The sequence below is a fragment of the Hyla sarda genome, chromosome 7, assembly GCF_029499605.1.
Source record: "Hyla sarda isolate aHylSar1 chromosome 7, aHylSar1.hap1, whole genome shotgun sequence".
Classification (NCBI taxonomy): domain Eukaryota; kingdom Metazoa; phylum Chordata; class Amphibia; order Anura; family Hylidae; genus Hyla; species Hyla sarda.
In genome coordinates this window covers 32,378,805-32,397,735 of record NC_079195.1, presented here as the reverse complement: position 1 = coordinate 32,397,735, position 18,931 = coordinate 32,378,805, and the positions used below count along the sequence as shown (strand labels likewise).

At 43.2% G+C, this 18,931-nt stretch overlaps 1 protein-coding gene across 1 annotated transcript; it reads left to right on the top strand.

Moving 5' to 3' along the window:
* Nucleotides 1–6,524: 6,524 nt before the first annotated feature.
* Nucleotides 6,525–18,192, top strand: LOC130283111 (killer cell lectin-like receptor subfamily B member 1B allele B). Its single transcript, XM_056532297.1, has 8 exons — nucleotides 6,525–6,570; nucleotides 7,377–7,481; nucleotides 9,874–9,969; nucleotides 12,087–12,167; nucleotides 14,676–14,756; nucleotides 15,941–16,089; nucleotides 16,187–16,299; nucleotides 18,059–18,192. Exons 1-8 carry the CDS (start codon nucleotides 6,525–6,527, stop codon nucleotides 18,177–18,179), a joined length of 792 nt encoding a protein of 263 aa, XP_056388272.1. The 3' UTR covers nucleotides 18,180–18,192.
* The last annotated feature ends 739 nt before the right edge of the window (nucleotides 18,193–18,931 follow it).

The following is an 18,931-nucleotide window of genomic DNA, read 5'->3' as shown; positions in this document are numbered from 1 at the left end:
TCTGTACACTGAGGACAAGAAGGGCTCTGTACACTGAGGACAAGCTGGGCTCTGTACACTGAGGACAAACAGGGCTCTGTACACAGGATAAGAAGGGCTCTGTACACTGAGGACAAACAAGGCTCTGTACACTGAGGACAAGCAGGGCTCTGTACACTGAGGACAAGCGGGTCTCTGTACACTGAGGATAAACAGGGCTATGTGCACTGAGGACAAGCAGGGCTCTGTACACTGAAGACAAGTAATGATGAGCGGCATGGGCCATATTCATCCTATGTTCGCAAAATTTGCATATTCGTTATGTCTTTCACTTTTTTATCCAGGCAAAAATTTGCATAAGATTTTCATCTAAAAAAAATAAACGATTATTCATCATTACGAATATATAGCACTATATCCTAAATATTCGCGAAATCGTGAAGTTCCGATATTCGCAATAAAAAGTAGCATTACAAATATTCCTGCTCAACACTAAAGACAAGAAGTGCTCTGTACACTGAGGACAAGCAGGGCTCAGTACACTGAGGACAAGCAGGGCTCTGTACACTGAGGACAAGCAGGGCTCTGTACACTGAGGACAAGCAGGGCCCTGTACACTGAGGACAAGCGGGTCTCTGTACACTGAGGACAAGCAGGACTCTGTACACTGAGGACAGGCAGGGCTTTGTACACTGAGGACAAGCAGGGCTCTGTACACTGTGGACAAGCAGGGCTCGGTACACTGAGGACAAGCAGGGCTCTGTACACTGAGGACAAGCAGGGTTCTGTGCACTGAGGACAAGCAGGGCTCTGTACACTGAGGACAAGCAGGGCTCTACACACTGAGGACAAGCGGGGCTCTGTACACTGAGGACAAGCAGGGCACTGTACACTGAGGACAAGCGGGGCTCTGTACACTGAGGACAAGCAGGGCCCTGTACACTGAGGACAAGCGGGGCTCTGTACACTGAGGACAAGCAGGGCTCTGTATACTGAGGACAAGCGGGTCTCTGTACACTGAGGACAAGCAGGGCTCTGTACACTGAGGACAGGCAGGGCTTTGTACACTGAGGACAAGCAGGGCTCTATATACTGAGGACATGCAGGGCTCTGTGCAGTGAGGACAAGCAGGGCTCTATGCACTGAGACTTTCAGACATGCTCCCATCTCACAAAGCAGGCTGATTAACAAGCCAGGAGCCTGCACACAGCCCTGCTTTTCCACCCTAAATTTTTGTATTTTTACCCAAAAATATACACAATTTTAATCAATGTATATTACAAATATACATACAATGTTATTATCTACATTATGTAAACAGTTTTTGCAAAGGATAGTGCCTGTTGAAGTGGAAACAACTTGTGGTCAAAAAGCCTTCAATGCACTGACTGCTCTGTACAGATAGGTTTTAACCAAACACAGGAAAGGTGGTCTGTCAGAGCAGTGACCTATATGTGTCATATACTGAAGTGCCTACATTGTGTAATACCGGACACCATTCTACAGATCGTCTAAATCCTCCTGATCTGCTATATACATGGAGACCCCTGGTAAGATCCATTATTGTACCAATGATTGAAGAATATTGTAAGCTGTGACTTGTTAAGGCGTCTAGATTACTGTAAATGGGGTAAACTATCATTTACAATTTACTATAAACCATTCAAAGCATGCACTGTAACAACCCATCAGCTGTGTGAGCGGGACATGAGGACAAGTTTATTAGCCATATAGATGTCAATGGAATTTTTTTTATTTTTTCATTCACTACCAGTCACAAATTTCCTGAAGATATTGAAGAATTTACTTACAAGGGGCATTCGAAAGTTTCTTATCGTTTCTTTATACATGTTTAAAACGTGTTGACTTAAAAGAGAACAACCCCTTTAACCCCTTAAGTACCAAAACTATTTTGGCATTCAGGGCTCCAAGAATATTTTTATTTTGGTGTCACCGCAGAACTGTGACTTTTCTTATTTTTTCGGAAAAGCATAGAAGACAGCACTAGATTAATCCACCGTGCACATGGTCATCCAGAGGATAACTCCAGCGTCCAAACTCCAGAGTCTTCCATCTTTGGTGCTGTGGCTTTGGAGCTTTGTTTTTTATTTTTCATTTTCCGGTTTACATAGTTTTTTTGTTTTTTTGAGTTTTATATTGCCTTTTATATTGATACCACTTTGACCTATACATACAGTAATGTACTATCTTTTATTAACTCTTTCTTGGAGTGGAAAAATAATGGAAAAATAACAGCAATTCTGCCATCAATCACTAGGCAGCATAATGTTATCTTTATCCAATGGTTCTGTATGATTTCATGAATACCAAATAGTATCGTTGTGTAAAAATAATTTTTATGTTGCTGCCTTTGAAAATGCATAAATGTTCCATTGGTGTGAGCCCTATGAGTGCTTGTGTTTTAAAACAGAATTATGAGGGTTCATAATACTTTTTGCTTTATAACTTACATTTCTGCAAATGTTTTTATGTTTACGTTTACACTGTTCAACATACATCTTAAATAATGTGTTTACCTCATTCTATGTGTCAGTACAATTCGGGATACACCAAATATATAGTTTTAAAAAAATGTTTTTCTCCTTTTGCAGAATGTTAGTGCATCTTCTTGAAGAAAAATTAGTTTTATATGTACCCTCATTCAATCTGCCATAACTGTTATATTTTTCCATTGCGGCATATGTATGAGGGGTTATTTTTCTAAATATATAAATGATTTTTTTAAAATATAAAATAAAAAAATAAAACCACAACAAAAAGAAAAACTTTTTTATTTACAGATTTTGATTTCGGGAGAAAATGGTTCTAAAAATATTTTTAAAAGCCCCTACCCTAATAAAAATTCCAATTCACAAGAATTTGACATATTTCGTATCTCCACATGCAAAATTGTCAGAACTATTAAAATATAATGTTTTAGATTTTGCATGAATTGTGTAAATATAGGCAATCCCCCCAATAAGTAGATACCCCCAGTAAATAGTATGCTCTGTGATAACTTAAAATTCCCTTTGATAGATTTGTCTCACATTTAACATATTAACTAGAAATTAGAGAATTTTTGAAAAATTTGATTCAGCCGATTCGCCGAATTTCCCCCCAAAATTCGGCCCGATTTTATTTGCGGAGAATCTCTATTAAAAATGGCTATTTCTGGCCTAAAGATGGGTCAATAGGGGTGTAAAACGCTTTTCCTTGTCCTAACATGCATATGGAGTGTGCTGTGCTAGTGAAATAATACTATTATTCAGTATAACATGCAGATTATCGGCATCGCTATTAGAGTCACTGCCGCAGAGCGGCACAATGACAGAGCCTGGAGGTGGCATCAGTATGAGGAGACCATATAGGGGCTGAATGACACAGCGTGGAGGTGTTGGCAGCATGAGGAGACCATTTAGTGGCTGAATGACACAGCGTGGAGTTGGTGGCAGCATGAGGAGACCATATAGTGGCTGAAGGACACAGCGTGGAGGTGTTGGCAGCATGAGGAGACAATATAGTGGCTGAATGACACAGCGTGGAGGTGTTGGCAACATGAGGAGAAAATATAATGGCTGAATGACACAGCCTGGACTTGTTGGCAGGATATAATGGCGGAATGACACAGCCTGGAGTTGGCGGCAGCATGAGGAGACCATAGGGTCTCACAATCCCTAAGATAAAAAGATGAATTTTCAAATTTAAATTGAAGATTTATGGTAGCTAGTGCTACCATAAACATTTTAGGTACTGTCCCAGCAGCATGAGGAGACCATATAGTGGCTGAATGACACAGCCTGGAGTTTGCGGCAGCATGAGGAGACCATATTGTGGCTGAATGGCACATAAGGAGACCAGAGGGCCTCACAATCCCTAAGATTAAAAGATACATTTTAAAATTGAAATTAAAAATTTATGGTAGCAAGTGCTACCATAATTTTTTTAGGTAATTTCCCAGCAGCATAAAGAGACCATAGGGCCTCACAATCCCTAAGATTAAAGGATACATTTTAAAATTGAAATTTAAGATTTATGGTAATTTTTTTTTTAAGTAATGTCCCAGCAGCATGAGGAGACCATATAGTGGCTGAATGACACAGCCTGGAGTTGGCGGGAGCATGAGGAGACAATAGTGCTTCGCAATCCCTAAGATTAAAGATGAATTTTAAATTGAAGTTTTATGGTAGTTAGTGCTACCTTAACAATTTTTTAAGTAATGTACAAGCATTATGAGGAGACATATAGTGGCTGAATGACATAGCTTGGATGAGGCTGAAGCACGAGGAGACCATATAGTGACTGAATGACACAGCGTGGAGGTGTTGGCAGCATGAGGAGACCATATAGTTGCTTAATGACACAGCCTGGAGGTGTCGGCCGCATATAGTGGCAGAATGAGACAGCCTGGAGGTGACAGCAGCAGCATCAGGAGTCCTGAAAGTGACTCGGTGACAGAGCGGTGCGGTCGGTGGCAATACCAGTACCCGGTGACAAAGGTGGGGGAAAAAAGGTCTGATGCGGAGGAATGTGTGTAACTGGGAACAGCGCCTTAAATCTGTTTTGCATTATTCATATTTGTGAAGTGTTGGTGTGGCACCATGGTCAATCTACTCTGATGCATCAGGCATTGGTAGGTGGAAATCCTGGCTGATCCATGCCTAATTCATTTTCATAAAGGTCAGTCTCTCCACATTTTTTGTGGACAGGCGAGTTTTCCTTGGGGTGACTATGGCCCCCGCCGCACTAAACACCCGCTCTGATGGCACACTACTGGCTGGGCAGGAAAGCTTTTCCAGGGCAAACTCTGCTTGTTGCGGCCACAAATCAAGTTTGGCTGCCCAGAAGTCCAGCGGATCTTCAAGGTATATTGGCATGGGCATGTCAAGGTATGCCACCACCTGCTGGTTAAGGTCCTCTCGCTGCGACACCTGCTTCCATTCGCCCCTAGTCTGCTGCGACCTCTGCCTGATGAAATTAGGCCTCTGCCACTACTCTGTGCACGTCCTGGCACTTCTCTGCCTGACAAAATTAGTGCGTATATGAGGGGTGGACAATAAGCTCCACTAAGCTTAAAACAGTATTTGTCTACAACACAAGCAGGTGTGTACTTTTGGCTGGCCTTTCACAATATGTTGTCCCTTCAGACTTTAACAGGAACAAAATGGTACACCACGTAGATGTACGTATGTGGTATGGACTTATGAGGGCACTAGATTGCGCTCAACTAAGCTTAACAGTATTCGTCTACAATACCAGCAGGTGTGTACTTTGGCTGGCCTTGCAATGAACTAGGCCCTTAAGACTTTAACAGGAACTGAATGATACACCGCTTAGATGTATGTTGTTGGTATGCACTTATGAGGGGAGTTCAAGGCACTCCTGTACGCTCAAAACTGTTTTTGTCTACAACACCAGCAGGTGTGTAATTTTGGCTGGATTTTAATGAACTAGGCCCTTGAGACTTTAACAGTAACAAAAAGTACGTATGTGGTATGCACTTATGAGGGCAATAGAATGCCCTCTACTATGCTTAACAGTATTTGTCTTGAACAGCAGCAGGTTGGTACTTTTGGCTGTCCATTCACAGTATGTAGGCTCTTCAGGCTTGACAGGAACAAATTTGGGCTTGAGGTGATTCACTGCTGTAATACACCCACAATTGCGGTAAAAACTACTTTTCTGTGCAACACACACTGCTCCCTGTCCCTCTCTCTGTAATAGAACTCTGATGTGACTTGGAGGTTAATCACAGCAGTAAAAACTGCTTTTTTGTGAAAAACAGTCAGTTGTCTGTCCCTCTCTCTTTGTAATAGAATGCTGAAGTGTGTGACCCGAATATGGCTGCCGATTATATAGGGTTCTGACATCACAGGGGTGACTGGCTGCTAATAGGCTGCATCTTGCATGTGATTCAGGGTCATCACGCCTAACCTTGTTCCCGCCTTCCCAGAGTTCCATGCCCCATGTCCTTACAATTCTTCCTGAAATTCGTAACAAACTCGGATTCGTCAGATTCAATTTTCTCATCCCTAATATTAACTTATTAGGGGCAGATATACAACTCTATTACATTTGGCTGAAATCAGTCAAGCAGAAGAGAAGATTACCCCTTTATACCTTCTAGATAGTAAGTAAGCTTATGCAATGCAATGATGGATTGATTCATATAGGTATTGACTGTTAATTGTTTCGGAACACAGTCAGCTAAGAGTCAAATAGTTAAAAATGTGCGGCAAGATGAGCTAAAGAATGTGAGGAAGAAAGGGCAAGAAGACTGACACAAATGACAGAATAAAGCCTGTACATGAGCTCGGTTATCATTCCGAGGTTTAGATTAGATTGATAGTTTACTGAGATCCTTACTTCAGGGCTCGACAAATCCCAGATGCCAGATTGTCATAGCGAGAATTCCATCCTGGCGTCTAGATGTTTGTCATCCTGAGCACCAGCGGTGGCATATAGTGATTACATATACCCAACAGCTAATGAATCTAGTGCTGAGCCACCTGTGTCAGAAGTAACACTGCTCTGTGCTGCCCCTGATGGTGGCTGGCGGTAGCTTTGTCCACACTTCTACTCCTTGTCCAGGTATCATAATCCTGCCTAGGTGGCACATAAAAAAAGCCCCCCTAATAAAATGTTAAATCACTCCTTTTCCTATTCCCCCCCCCCCAACAAAAAAAACGAAGTAAAAAATAAATAAATTAACACAGACCAACGTCAGCAAGGTCCACTAATCGGACCCCCTCAATTGTGCTGCAGGTGGTCCGAACGAATACAAGGACTGCAACTGCTTCAGATGCAAAGATCAGTATTGATTGAAGGGTTAATGAAGTGCATTAGCGTGATCACGGATGTCCCCTGAGGTCCCTGATACTGAAAATAGTCGGGATCTGTGGTCTATGAAGCAACCGCAGCGCTTCATAGTCAGAATGCCCATTATAAAGTACATGTATGTTATGTGCGCTGAGTACCACGGCACCAGGACGTATATTTATGTCTAATGTATTTAAGGGTTTAAAAAGGTTGTCTCATCTTCGTTGATTGCCTCTCTCTTTGCTTCTGCTGTCAGCTGGCATTGGCCGGATTGATGGTTGATGAGGCTTGGGTAGGAGGCAGGTCATCTGCTTCTGTGCTTTTGTGTTTTCTGCTCCAACCTAAAGAACTGTGGCTGAAACTGTTAGACATATTGGATGTGCTAAGATAAGCCTGAGCATTGATCTGTATAAGCAATCCAATGATTGCTCATAATAGTTCCCTATCTACCTATTAGAGGGGGAAACAAACTACCTACTAGAGGCATGCACCCAATTGGAAAATTACCTACCTCCTGAGTAGACCTACCTACCTATTGAGAAACTACCTAACTGCTCTGACCAAGTCTTCTCCGGCAGATTCAGCAAAGAAGAGTCATTGTGAAGAGGTGAAGAAGTCATCTTGGATATCCGAGCCAGACAGAGAAGAGAAAGAAATGAAAAGACTCCAAGAAGATGCCCCCTGTGAGTCACTAGATGTGGTTTTTATTCAGTAGCAGTTTGGTTGTATCATCCAGTCAGTAAGTGGTCATGGTTTTTGGTGTCTGTATAGTGTATATAGTATATATATATATATATATATATATATATATATATATAGGAATATGCAAATCAGCTCATTTCATCACCTTTTCAGGTGATTTTCCCTGGTATCAGCTTAGCTCCAGTTACGGAATATAAAAAGCTAATCGGGGAAAAGGTGATGTAATGAGCTGATTTGCATATTCCCCTACCCAGAACGCCTGTGGAGTGCTTAGTGGCCCTTGAAAGCTCCGTCACACCAGGAGTGGTGAACTCTCCCTGAGTTAAATACTCATCCCGTATATATATATATATATATATATATATATACATATATATATACATATACATATATATATACATATATGTATGTATATAGTGGTCCCTCAAGTTACAATATTAATTGGTTCTGGGAAGACCATTGTATGTTGAGACCAGAACTCTATGGAAACCTGATAATTGGTTCTGAAGCCACCAAAATGTCATCCGAAAATAGGAAAAAAGTGAGGATTAAAGAAAAATAAGTAGATAACTAATACAGTGACCCCCCCCCGACTTATGATGGCCCCGACATATGATCATTTCAACATATGATGGCCTCTCAGAGCCCATCGTATGTTGAAGCCAGCCTCGACATATGATGCTGCTGTGTGTCGGGGCCATCGTACAAACAGCTATCTGACAACGCTGACAACTTCAGCAACTGACAGATAGTTGTTTAATGTGCCCCGTGTGTCCCGTTCTGCCTCCTGTTACTCACATGTTGTCCTGCTAACTCACGCAGGCTTCCACTGTGAGCTCCGTGTAAGCCCCGCCCCCCCAGAGCAGCCATAGCCAATAGCCTGCAGCATCTTGCTGCAGGCATCCAATGAGCTGCTGGCTGCCCTCCCCTTCCTTTCCTATAGAGCTGTAGTCGGCAGGATGGTAATGGAGGACATTCTGTCCCCCCTGAAGGTATTTAAAGAACTGTACAGTACTGTATGCGATGTCACACATCACATACAATACATATACACACAATACACCTCATACATCAATGTTTCCCTATCAGTGTGCCTCCAGCTGTTGCAAAACTATAACTCCCAGCATGCCCAGACAGTCAATGGCTGTACATGCATGCTGGGAGTTGTAGTTGTGCATCAGCTGGAGGCACCCTGGTTTGTTAAACACTCCCCATACACTCCACATACAATGGTCATCCCAGAACCAATTAGCAGTTTCCCATAGAGATATGTATTCAACATACAATGGTTCCGAGGCCCCAGAACCAATTACCATTTTTACATAGACATATGTACTCGACATATGATGGTTTCAACATATGATGGTTCTCCTGGAACCAATTAATATCATATGTTGAGGGACCACTGTATAGATAAAACAAATCCTTACATATAAAAGTAATAAGATCTGCTGGGAGCTGTAATCACTGTCTATGTGAGGGTTTCCCAACAGGGTACCTCCAGCTGTTGCAAAACTACAACTCCCAGCATGCCCGGACAGCCAAAGGCTGTCTGGGCATGCTGGGAGTTGTAGTTTTGCAACAGCTCGAGGCACCCTGGTTGGAAAACACTGCTCTATGTAGAGGACAGGAGCTTCTTCAGGGTCCTGTACAGAACACGCAATGTCCTAAAAAAGTAACATGGAGCCGCCATCACCTGGTGTCCAAAGGAGCAGCTAACCCTGGTACAGGTAAAGAGTACAGAACATGTAATACCTCCCTGTACTGTAGGGGGCGCTACCAGACACCAGTCAGTGCATACACTTCAGTAATACAGGGGTTTTACAAGTAAAATGTCCATTCTGATTGGTTGGTTCTTCCAGCCATTGACATGTTTCACAGATCTGGACTGTCTGTAGCATTGTATGTTGAGTCTGGTTTCAAGTTACAATGGTCCGGAAAAGACCATTGTGTGTTGAAACTATTGTGTGTTGAGGCCATTGTAAGTTGATGGATCACTGTACACACACACACATACATACACACACATATATATATATATATATATATATATTAGTGTGGTGGTACTATCCAGCCAGTATACGATGGAGCCAGTAGTGGTTATGGTGTGGCAGAATCATTTGCCCCTTGTGCAGTGTTGTTATTGGTGACATTGGATTGTGTGTAATGGTTTTAACTTGTTAGCAGTGTGATGGTATTGTTTTGCCACTGCAGTGGTATTATGTGGTCCTTTGTATTATTTTATTTCTTTAAACCCCTCTCCTGTATTCATGGGCCAGGTTGGTGTGGGTTGCCTTGTGCCACTCAGGTGCCCCATCTTTCTAAAGAATCACCTACTATTTGTATATTCTTCATTTCTCACACCACTCACAGGTCCCACAAAGTCCTGGACTCCTTCCTGGAGAGGTGTGATTATTACTGTCCTCCTAGGAGCCAATATTGTATTCATCCGCATTATTTTAGCTCTTGGTAAGTATGGACTCTTATAGGTTACAAGGGTCTGGTCATTGTCATTGATAATATTACTAGTTTAAATAGTTACATAGTTAGTACGGTCTAAAAAAGACATATGTCCATCAAGTTCAACCAGGGAATTGAGGGGTAGGGGTGTGGCGCGATATTGGGGAAGGGATGGAATTTTATATTTCTTCATAAGCATTAATGTTATTTTGTTCCAGGAATGTATCTAATCCTGTTTTAAAGCTGTTAATTGTTCCTGCTGTGACCAGTTCCTGAGGTAGACTGTTCCATAAGTTCACAGTCCTCACGGTAAAGAAGGCGTGTCGCCCCTTTAGACTAAACCTTTTCTTCTCCAGACGGAGGGAGTGCCCCTCATCCTTTGGGGGGGGGGGGGGGGGGGGGGGGGGGGTTAACCCGGAACAGTTTTTCTCCATATTTTTTGTATGGGCCATTAATATACTTATATACGTTTATCATATCCCCCCTTAAACGTCTCTTCTCAAGACTAAACAATTGTAACTCCTTTAATCGCTCCTCATAGCTAAGATGTTCCATGCCCCATATTAGTTTAGTCGCGCGTCTCTGCACCCTTTCCAACTCCGCAGTGTCCCTTTTATGGACAGGTGCCCAAAACTGAACAGCATATTCCAGGTGAGGCCGTACCAATGATTTATAAAGGGGGAGTATTATGTCCCTGTCCCTTGAGTCCATGCCTCTTTTGATACATGACAATATCCTGCCGGCTTTGGAAGCCGCAGCCTGACATTGCATGCTATTCTGTAGTCTGTGATCTACAAGTACACCCAGATCCTTCTCTACCAGTGACTCTGCCAGTTTAATCCCCCCTAAGACATACGATGCATGCAGGTTATTAGTACCCAGATGCATAACTTTACATTTATCCACATTGAACCTCATTTGCCAAGTGGATGCCCAGACACTTAGTATATCCAAGTCATCTTGTAAATTATGCACATCCTCTATAGACTGTACTGTGCTACAAAGCTTGGTGTCATCTGCAAAGATAGAAACAGAGCTGTTAATACCATCCTCTATATATACACAGCCCCCCCTCTATATACACAGCCCCCCTCTATATACACAGCCCCCCCTCTATATACAGAGCTGTTAATACCATCCTCTATATCATTGATAAATAAATTAAACAGCAGCAGACCCAGCACTGAACCTTGGGGTACACCACTAATAACCGGGGACCAATCAGAGTACGAATCATTGACCACCACTCTCTGGGTACGATCCATGAGCCAGTGTTCAATCCAGTTACAAACTAAAGTTTCCAAGCCCAAGGACCTTAACTTACCTGTCAGACGTCTGTGAGGGACAGTATCAAACGCTTTAGCAAAATCCAGAAACACTATATCCACAGCCCCCCTCTATATCCACAGCCCCCCTCTATATCCACAGCCATTCCTCTGTCAAGGCTTCTACTCACCTCTTCATAAAAGCAAATTAGATTGGTTTGACAACTTCTATCCTTAGTAAACCCATGCTGGTTATCACTTATAATACAATTATCCCCTATGTATTCCTGTATGTAATCCCTTATAAGTCCTTCAAACAATTTACCCACAATGCACGTTAAACTTACCGGTCTATAATTGCCTGGCGAAGACCTAGAGCCCTTTTCGAAAGATTGGTACCACATTCGCCTTGCGCCAGTCCCTTGGCACAATACCAGACACCAGAGAATCTCTAAATATCATGAACAAGGGTACAGATATTACTGAACTTACCTCTCTAAGAACTCTTGGGTGTAGTCCATCTGGCCCTGGAGATTTGCTTACATTTATATCACTTAACTTACCTTGTACCATCTCTACATTAAGTCAGTTCAGTACATCACATGATGTGTTACCAGCACTGACCTGTACATGATGTGTTACCAGCACTGACCTGGCCAATGTCAGCTCCTTCTTCCATAGTGTATACAGAACTAAAGAACCCATTCAGTAGCTCCGCCTTCTCTTTATTGCCTGTGACAACCTCCCCATTATCATTATTAAGGGGTCCTACATGCTCTGTCCTTGGTTTTTTTTGCATTTATGTATCTAAAAAAATATTTAGAAAAAAATATTTAAAAATATTTATGTTTCCTCTTCCAGGTTATAATCGTGAACTTTCTAATGCTGAGCGCTCTACAATGCTGAAGGCGCTCGGGATGAACTGCACTGACATGTCTGGAGGTCAGTAAGAAAAAAAAAATTATGGTCCATGTACAGTGAAGGAAAAAATATTTTATATGTGATTTTGTATGTTTGCCCACTGACCAATGAAATGATCAAATGCGTTTTGAATTCATTTGCATTTTTGTCAGTAAAATAAGTATTTGATGCCCTATAAATCAGTATAAGTTCTGGTTCCTAGGTGTGTTTCATACAGGTAACAAGCTGAGATTAGGCGCACTCTCTTAAAGGGGGTGCTCCTAATCTCAGGACACCTCTGTCCATCTTCCATGGACAGCTCTGTCCATGTCCGAATTTCGCTAAATCAAAAAATAGCAACAGGGAACCTTTTACTGAAATTTACATTAAAATTCTCACAACAAAACCGCTGTATGGATTGCACTTGCCCAATATTCACAAGAACACATTCCGTAGTCTCAATATATTGCACTCACGAGTTCCCATCTCCAGCATCAAAATGAAACGGAAACCATTATAGTTGCGTATCTTGTCGCAAGTAAGATTAGGTCCTACGTGTTTCCTTTGCCATCAATCTTCAGGGACAATAGTTAGTGGCTTGTTCACTTCCCGTGCCATTTTGTGTGTGTGTGTGTGTGTGCGGCTTTGGTGGCGGCCATACACTGAACTCAGGAGCCCGCACTCTATTTAAAGCTGTTACCTCTGTCACCTCTGACTCCATGTCATGTGTTCACAGAACATATCCTACCTGGGACCTGAGCAGCTAAGTTAGGTGACTAGAGGGGCGGAACACAATTCTACTACGTCAGGACCTATTCCACGCCTCGTTCTTACTCCGGGAATTCTAGATACCATCCAGCTTGCGTGTCAGCACATCAGCACTAATATAAGGCTAATGTTAATGCATAGAACTATGCAGGTATACTATTATAGCACTCATTTCCTATGCAATTCTATGTAGCTGAGAATTGATTTAAAGGGGTAATCCCGTGGAAAAAAAAAATTAAAATCAACTGGTGCCAGAAAGTTAAACAGATTTGTAAATCACTTCTATTAAAAATGTTTAATCCTTCCAGGACTTTTTAGGGGCTGTATACTAAAGAGAAATCCAAAAAGAAATGCATTTCCTGTGATGTCCTGACTGCAGTGCTCTCTGCTGACCTCTGCTGTCCATTTTAGGAACTGTCCAGAGAAGCATATGTTTGCTATGGGGATTTTCTCCATTTCCTAAAATGGACAGCAGAGGTCAACAGAGAGCACTGTGGTCAGGACGTCACAGGAAATGCATTTATTTTTTGATTTCTCTTTAGTATACAGCCCCTAAAAAGTACTGGAAGGATTAAGATGTTTTAATAGATGTGATTTACAAATCTGTTTAACTTTCTTCCACCAGTTGATTTAAAAAAAAAAAGTTTTCTCACGGGAGTACCCCTTTAACAATAGATGCCTAGTTAGATGATACAGTGTAGATACCTAATGGAGAAGTATGTATTATATTCACACGCCACGCTTGATGTATGAGACTCAAATAACTGGAATCTGTCTATCACCCGTATACTATTATATCACAAAAGGAGCAGGTGAAATACATTTGAACAAATATACCTAAGGATTAGATGAAGCAGGCGTATGATATAAAAGCATTTCATCCCCACGGTCTCACAGTATCCAACTGTATGCCTTCTTCCTCCAACAACACTTTCATCAGTCTCATGGAGCTTTCTGTCGCTCTAACCCCTATAGAGGCTCTCTGTAGCTCGGAAATAGCCATTTTTAATAGAGATTCGCTGCAAATTTATTCGGATCGAACCAAATTTGTTCGGAAAATTCGTCGAATTGGCTGAATAAAAATTTTCAAGAATTCGCTCATCTCTAGTGTCAGCAGAGAGCACTCTGGTCAGACAGAAGGAAATGAAAAAATAAAAGAAATTCTGGTGGATTATACAGCAGCTAATAAGTACTAGAAGGATTGGGATTTTTTAATAGAAGTAACTTACAAATCTGTTTAACTTTCTGGCACCAGTTGATTTAAAGAAAATGTTTTCCAGTAGAGTACCCCTTTAAGCTCTTTGGCATCAACTCAACTCACCATGTTTGGAAGAGCACGAATGCTGCCTATGACCCGAAGAACACCTTCACCCACCGTAAAATATGGCAGTGGAAACATTATACTTTGGGGGGAGGTGACAAGATAACGTCACTGCATCAAAGGGATGATGGATGGGGCCATGTACCATTAGATCTTGGGGGAGAACCTCCTTCTCTCAGGCAGGGCATTGAAAATGGGTCAAGAATGGGTATTCCAGCATGACAATGATGGTGGTTTACTACGGTTTTCAGTCCTATCACATAATCGGATATGGGGCGGCTCATTTAAATGAATGAAATGCGAGCCAGGTCCGGTTGGGATATGGGAGTGCCCGTTTTTCACATCTCCCAGCCGGATCAGGTCACAGTATGAAAGAATCGTGGGGTGAATGCAGCCTAACAAGGGTCTGGTTATTGTCTCCGATAATATTTCTGCATCAGTTTCTATATTTTCTCTTGTAGTTTTTAATCATGAACGTTCTAATGCTGAACACTCTACAATAAAGAAGGAAATCTGTGTGAACAGCAATGACACATTTGGAGGTGAGTACAAACATGGTGTCATTGGGGGAGGAGGGCTCAGAAGGGGTCATGCTTTGCCCCTCCCCCCCTATGTGACCCCAAATTAAAGTCCTAGAGCTGTCCCCCTTTAATGTAATTTGTTTAACCTAGCCACCCAATTTCTGGCCCAAACTTATACTCTTCTATGTATAATGATGCCAGGTGCCATGTACTTTGCCAAAACTTAATGTCTCCGTTCACGGAGATTCCATGCAGAATTTTGTCAACGAGTTCAACTGATATACTTCTGATGAGGAACTGGATTTAGGTGGTAGATTGAACATGTTTAATCTTCCGGTGTAATCCACTGGAGAAGTGCCATTGCTATATCATTGCTATAACATCCAAGGTCTTTAGATTTTTTAAGCACTATCTGGTATATGGAATCTGCAACCCTGAAAGACAACCTGTGGAGCTTCTCAGATTTGATCAGTAAAAAAGGTTGGGGCACTCTCTCGTGGATGATGGGGGCGTGGTGAACTTGTCAAGAACCCCTGCACTCTGGGTGGTGTGATGTCCCGCCGAGGCTATCAACAGGGACAGCACCTCACCTGGCGAGTGGAAAGTGGAAAGTAATAACGGCAGTTGTGCTGCTCGAGACCCCCTGTCCGTGACCGCGAGGGGGTACGGAAATATTACAACCAGGAAGAGGAGAGTAGAAAATGGGGATACTAGACGAGCGCTACTGCTAGAATAAAAAGGATGCGGAACGCCAATAAAGCACAGGACAGTTTATTGTGGTTCAGAACAAACGGACAACGCGTTTCGGCACCAGCATGTGCCTTCTTCAGGTCCATAAAATAAATGATTTCGGCGTCCTGAAGCCTATGGTGTGCTGTGGTGGCGTGGCGAGCCACGCCACCACAGCACACCATAGGCTTCAGGACGCCGAAATCATTTATTTTATGGACCTGAAAATGGCACATGCTGGTGCCGAAACGCGTTGTCCGTTTGTTCTAAACCACAATAAACTGTCCTGTGCTTTATTGGCGTTCCGCATCCTTTTTATTCTAGCAGTCGCGCTCGTCTAGTATCCCCATTTTCTACTCTCCTCTTCCTGGTTGTCAGATTTGATCAGTGACCTGTTAATATTTTATTATAATTTTTTTTTTTCTAATTGATACAGTGAAGGAATTGTTGTACACTTTTTAATGTTGTATTTTTAGGTTGTCGTCTGTGCCCTTATGATTGGCTGTTATATGGAGATCACTGCTTTTACTATTCTGATATGACAAGCAAAACATGGTACCAAAGTCGGGATTATTGTAAAGAGATGAGAGCCGATCTACTGGTCATAAAGGATCAGGAACAACAGGTATGGATGGAGTCTACGTCCATGTATAAGGATATTATAGGACTAAGGAACCTGCCCAGTCTGCTGTATTATAACTATTTATATTTATTTACTACAGGAGTTTATAGAAAGTTCTCTCAGAGAGCGGGCAGGTGACTTGTATTGGATCGGACTTCATCTAAATGAAGAACATTGGATATGGGTGGATGGAGAACAATATGACAGCAATGTGTAAGTGATTCCCTAATATAGGTTTTTGTGGGGTGAAGTGCACATGGTCTACACTTTCCCTTACACAGTTTTGTTGTTGCATTTTGCAGTGTTTAAAGGGGTACTCCTGCCCCAAGACATCTTATCCCCTATCCAAAGGATAGGGGATAAGATGTCTGATCGCACCCACCTGTAAGTACTGCCGGAAGCGCTGGAGGTTCTCAGTCTTTTGCCTCCCGACCACAGGGACAGAGTATCGGGAAGTCAAGACTCCGCCCTCATGTGACATCATAGCCCCGCCCCCTCATGCCATAACATCCCACCCCCTCAATGCAAGTATATGGGAGTGGGCGTGACGGCCGTTACGCCCCCTCCCATAGACTTGCAGTGAGGGGGCGGGGTGTGACGTCACACGGGGGCTGAGTCGTGACGTCACCATACTCCGTCCCTGTGGTCGGGAGGCAAAAGACTGAGAACCTCCAGCGCTTCCAGCAGTACTTACAGGTGAGTGCTGCATGCTAGATTGCGGGGGTCCGCAGCAGCGGGACCCCCGCGATCAGACATCTTATCCCCTATCCTTTGAGCAGTCTTCAGATAGAGACCCCAGGAAAGAGACTATGAAGGAGAAAGTTTCCAAAACTGAGAGTGACACAACAAAGTAGATGGCAGTGCAGAAGGGACCAGGACAACAGAACTGATAGTTGTTGCTATCAAGTTAAACTGTGCGCTGTGGTTTTAACCCCTTAAGGACAATGGACATACTCTGACGCCCCCGTTTCCGAGTCCTTAAAGACAGAGGACATATGAGTACGTCCTGTCCATTCCCGGCCCCCGCCGCTAGCCGGAGGGGCGCCGGTGCCCGATACCTGCTGATATCGTTCAGCAGGCATCACGGCATATCGCCCAGGGGGGTCGCATGTCGGCGATGGCCGCAGATCGCTGTACAATTCAGCCCAGCAATCTGCGGCGGATTCCGGGTCAATCGGGTCTCCGGTGACCCGGAATTACTGGCTGATCGGGGCCGTCCCCGAACAGCCATAGCCAGCAGGGGTGAGGTGGCATTTCAGCTTTCAGGTGCTCCGGTGGGCTGGAAAAGGTGGATACAGTCCTAGGAGACTCTTTCCTAGGACTGTATCCACCTTTTCCAGCCCACCGGAGCACCTGAAAGCTGAACTAATTTATGCAGGATAAGTCATCAACTGTCGAGCCGAGAAGTTCGTGACGAATCGAATTTACTGTAAGTTCGCTCATCTCTAAAACTTATGATCGTTTATGTCATAACTTCCTGTTTGCAAGTTACAAGAGCGTCTGGAGCCTTTTTACTGCATGTAACATCATGGGTACATCCCCAGACACTACAGCACGTGTACCTCGGGGTCAAAAATAGTCTAAACCCTGCTTGATCACCCGTTACAAAAGTGGCACAGGCTCACAGGAGGATCCACCAGGTTAGTGAGGGCACCCTGCTACATGTGACACTACTATGTACCCCGCTAGAGGACAACTATTCTAAGCCGGCCTGAACTACTTTACTTACTTTACTTTGCAGCCTTCTGTACACCACACAAGCTGGAAGCAGAGAGGGGTGATCACTGTGATGTGTACTGTGAAAAAAAAAAAATATTTGTAATTACGAATATATAGTGCTATATTCGCGAATATTCGCAAATTCACGAATTTGCGATATCCGCGAATAAAATTTGCATTGCAAATATTCGTGAGCAACACTACTTATCATCACTGATTTTTTATAATTTTTTTTCTCTTATTTTATTCTCAGATTCCAGATAAGGAAACAATCACCAGGACTCTGCATATTAATGGCCAGATCTGGTTATTATCAGAGCAACTGCATGTCTGCAAGAAGATCTATATGTGTAAAGAAAGCTGTGAGGATCTGACCCTCAACATTATGGTCCCTGTGTTGAAAATGTAACCTTGCATAAAGTAATGGGTAAATTGTGGGACACCAAACATCATGGAGAACTCCAAGAAATAGGATTTATACTATTTATAAGTGATTCCCTAATATAGGTTTTTGTGGGGTGAAGTGCACATGGTCTACACTTTCCCTTACACAGTTTTGTTGTTGCATTTTGCAGTGTTTAAAGGGGTACTCCTGCCCCAAGACATCTTATCCCCTATCCAAAGGATAGGGGATAAGATGTCTGATCGCACCCACCTGTAAGTACTGCCGGAAGCGCTGGAGGTTCTCAGTCTTTTGCCTCCCGACCACAGGGACAGAGTATCGGGAAGTCAAGACTCCGCCCTCATGTGACATCATAGCCCCGCCCCCTCATGCCATAACATCCCACCCCCTCAATGCAAGTATATGGGAGTGGGCGTGACGGCCGTTACGCCCCCTCCCATAGACTTGCAGTGAGGGGGCGGGGTGTGACGTCACACGGGGGCTGAGTCGTGACGTCACCATACTCCGTCCCTGTGGTCGGGAGGCAAAAGACTGAGAACCTCCAGCGCTTCCAGCAGTACTTACAGGTGAGTGCTGCATGCTAGATTGCGGGGGTCCGCAGCAGCGGGACCCCCGCGATCAGACATCTTATCCCCTATCCTTTGAGCAGTCTTCAGATAGAGACCCCAGGAAAGAGACTATGAAGGAGAAAGTTTCCAAAACTGAGAGTGACACAACAAAGTA